Here is a 2341-nt window from a genome sequence, read left to right on the forward strand (position 1 = left end):
TAGGATATTCGAGACTTTATAAAATGTTAGGTTACAAAAACAATCAATTTTTACTTTTAAATTTACTAGCAAATTGTTAATAATACATTACGAGATGAAATAAACCGTAACACACATAACTGTCGTAATAAAATTCATCAAGCTAAGATTTCCCAAAAACTTTCGCGTATTTGTATTAATGGAAATTAAATGGAAACTCAATTTTCTCCTCTTCATTTACTCTATATATTCATAGTTGAAATGAGATGATAACCAACAAAGCAAAGAAAAAAAACATGGAAAACCTTATGCTTTGTCTCTGTCTCCCTCTAATGGCATTCATATCAGCTCTCATATTTCTACTCCGACCCTCCACAAAGCTTCCCCCAAGTCCCCCTTTTTCCCTCCCAATTATAGGCCATCTCTATCTCCTAAAGCGTCCCGTCCATCAAACCCTTCAAAAGCTTTCTAACAAGTATGGCCATGTCTTCACTCTCCGCTTAGGCTCTCAACTCGTTGTCGTTGTCTCGTCTCCTTCGGTGGTTAAAGAATGCTTCACAATGAATGATATCATTCTAGCAAATCGACCAAGCTCGAACATTATCAAGCACTTGACTTACAACAACACGATCTTTTCGGCGTCCCCATATGGCGATCATTGGCGCGAACTCCGCCGAATTAGCACCATAGAGATATTCTCAGCCACTCGCCTTAATATGTTCTTGGAGACAAGGAAGGACGAAATCAAACACCTACTTGGTAAATTGTGTTGCATTTCAAGTGATAGCTTTGTGAGAGTTGAGATGAGTTCCATGATTTCTGAGTTGTCGTCAAATATTGTGATGAGAATGGTGATGGGGAAGAGGTTTTATGGAGAGGGTGTGTCGGATTTGGAACAAGCGAGGAAATTTAGAGATATTGTGAAGCAAGTTATGCAAAAATGTGGGAGTTTTGATTCAAGAAGTTTTATTCCATTGTTGAATTGGATAGATATTACTCATTATGAGAAGAGGATAATAAAACTTGGACAAAGGAATGATGAATTCTTGCAAGGCTTGATTGATGAGCATAGGAATCAAAAGGAAGAAGGAAGAAATACTATGATTGATCATTTACTTTCTTTGCAACAATCCCAACTTGATTTCATGAGCGACCAAGTTATCAAAGGCCTTATAACGGTGAGTTGAACCCGTGAAGGTAGGAGAATTTGTTTTCTCCGAACTACGTAAATCTTTGTGTCTCTTTGTTTAATTTATGTTTGTTGATGTATGAGAATTTGTTTTTTCCGAACCATGTAAATCTTTGTGTCTCTTTGTTTATTTTATGTTTGTGGATGTATGAGTGCAATCGATCTTGCTTCTGTTTCCGCTACAACAAGATTCATATGCTAAAATAATTTGCTTCTTCTCTCGTGATTCGTGCAGGTAATATTGCTTGCAGGCACGGACACAATAGCCGTGACTATAGAATGGGCACTATCTCATTTGCTCAACAATCCGAATGTGTTAAAAAAGGCTAGGATTGAATTGGACTCGATTATTGGACAAGAGCGATTGGTTGAGGAATCAGATATGTCGAAATTGAGTTATTTGCAAGGAGTAATATCCGAGACTCTACGATTAAACCCTGCAGCTCCTTTACTCGTGCCACATTATGCATCTGAAAATTGCTCGATAGCGGGCTATGAAATCCCCCGCGATACAATCATCTTGATTAATGCTTGGGCTATACATAGAGATCCAAATATTTGGGAAGATGCAAATACATTTAACCCTGAAAGATATAAAATTACCATGGTAGATGATTTGTATAAGCTAATTCCTTTCGGCTTGGGGAGGAGAGCTTGCCCTGGTGTGGGAATGGCCCATCGGGTGGTTGGTTTGTCTTTGGCATCATTGATTCAATGCTTTGAATGGAAGAGAGTGAGTAGTGAACTGGTTGACATGACTGAGGGCGTAGGGCTCACCATTCCTAGAGCTCAACCATTGGAAGCCATGTGTAAATCGCGACCAATTGTAGAAAGGGTTCTCATGTAGTAGTTAACATTTATGAAAGACCCATTGGGATATGGAAGCTGATGCTATTTATAATAAATGATTTCCTACCCATATAGGGGAGGTGTAAAGATCAGATTTATGGTAGATATTTCATAAATATTTGATAAATTATAGGGTTAAATTTGTTAAAGTTATATTTAGTAAATTGAAACGGTGGCTATACCCACTTGTAAGTGATTACAAGATGTAATTTCTGTATACTGGTGTACACATATGAAGTCATCAATAAAACCTTTAGCCAATATCCTTCCTCAAATTTTCTCTCTTCTATTCTTTGTGTTTATCTTGATCGAGTGTATGCGTTG

General features: G+C 37.6%; 1 protein-coding gene across 1 annotated transcript; it reads left to right on the top strand.

Moving 5' to 3' along the window:
* The first annotated feature begins 275 nt into the window (after positions 1-275).
* Positions 276-2015, top strand: LOC111777846 (cytochrome P450 81D1-like). The gene is made up of 2 exons (XM_023657571.1): positions 276-1157; positions 1404-2015. Exons 1-2 carry the CDS (start codon positions 276-278, stop codon positions 2013-2015), a joined length of 1494 nt encoding a protein of 497 aa, XP_023513339.1.
* Positions 2016-2341: the final 326 nt, after the last annotated feature.

This window comes from Cucurbita pepo, chromosome LG16 (assembly GCF_002806865.2).
Source record: "Cucurbita pepo subsp. pepo cultivar mu-cu-16 chromosome LG16, ASM280686v2, whole genome shotgun sequence".
NCBI lineage: Eukaryota > Viridiplantae > Streptophyta > Magnoliopsida > Cucurbitales > Cucurbitaceae > Cucurbita > Cucurbita pepo.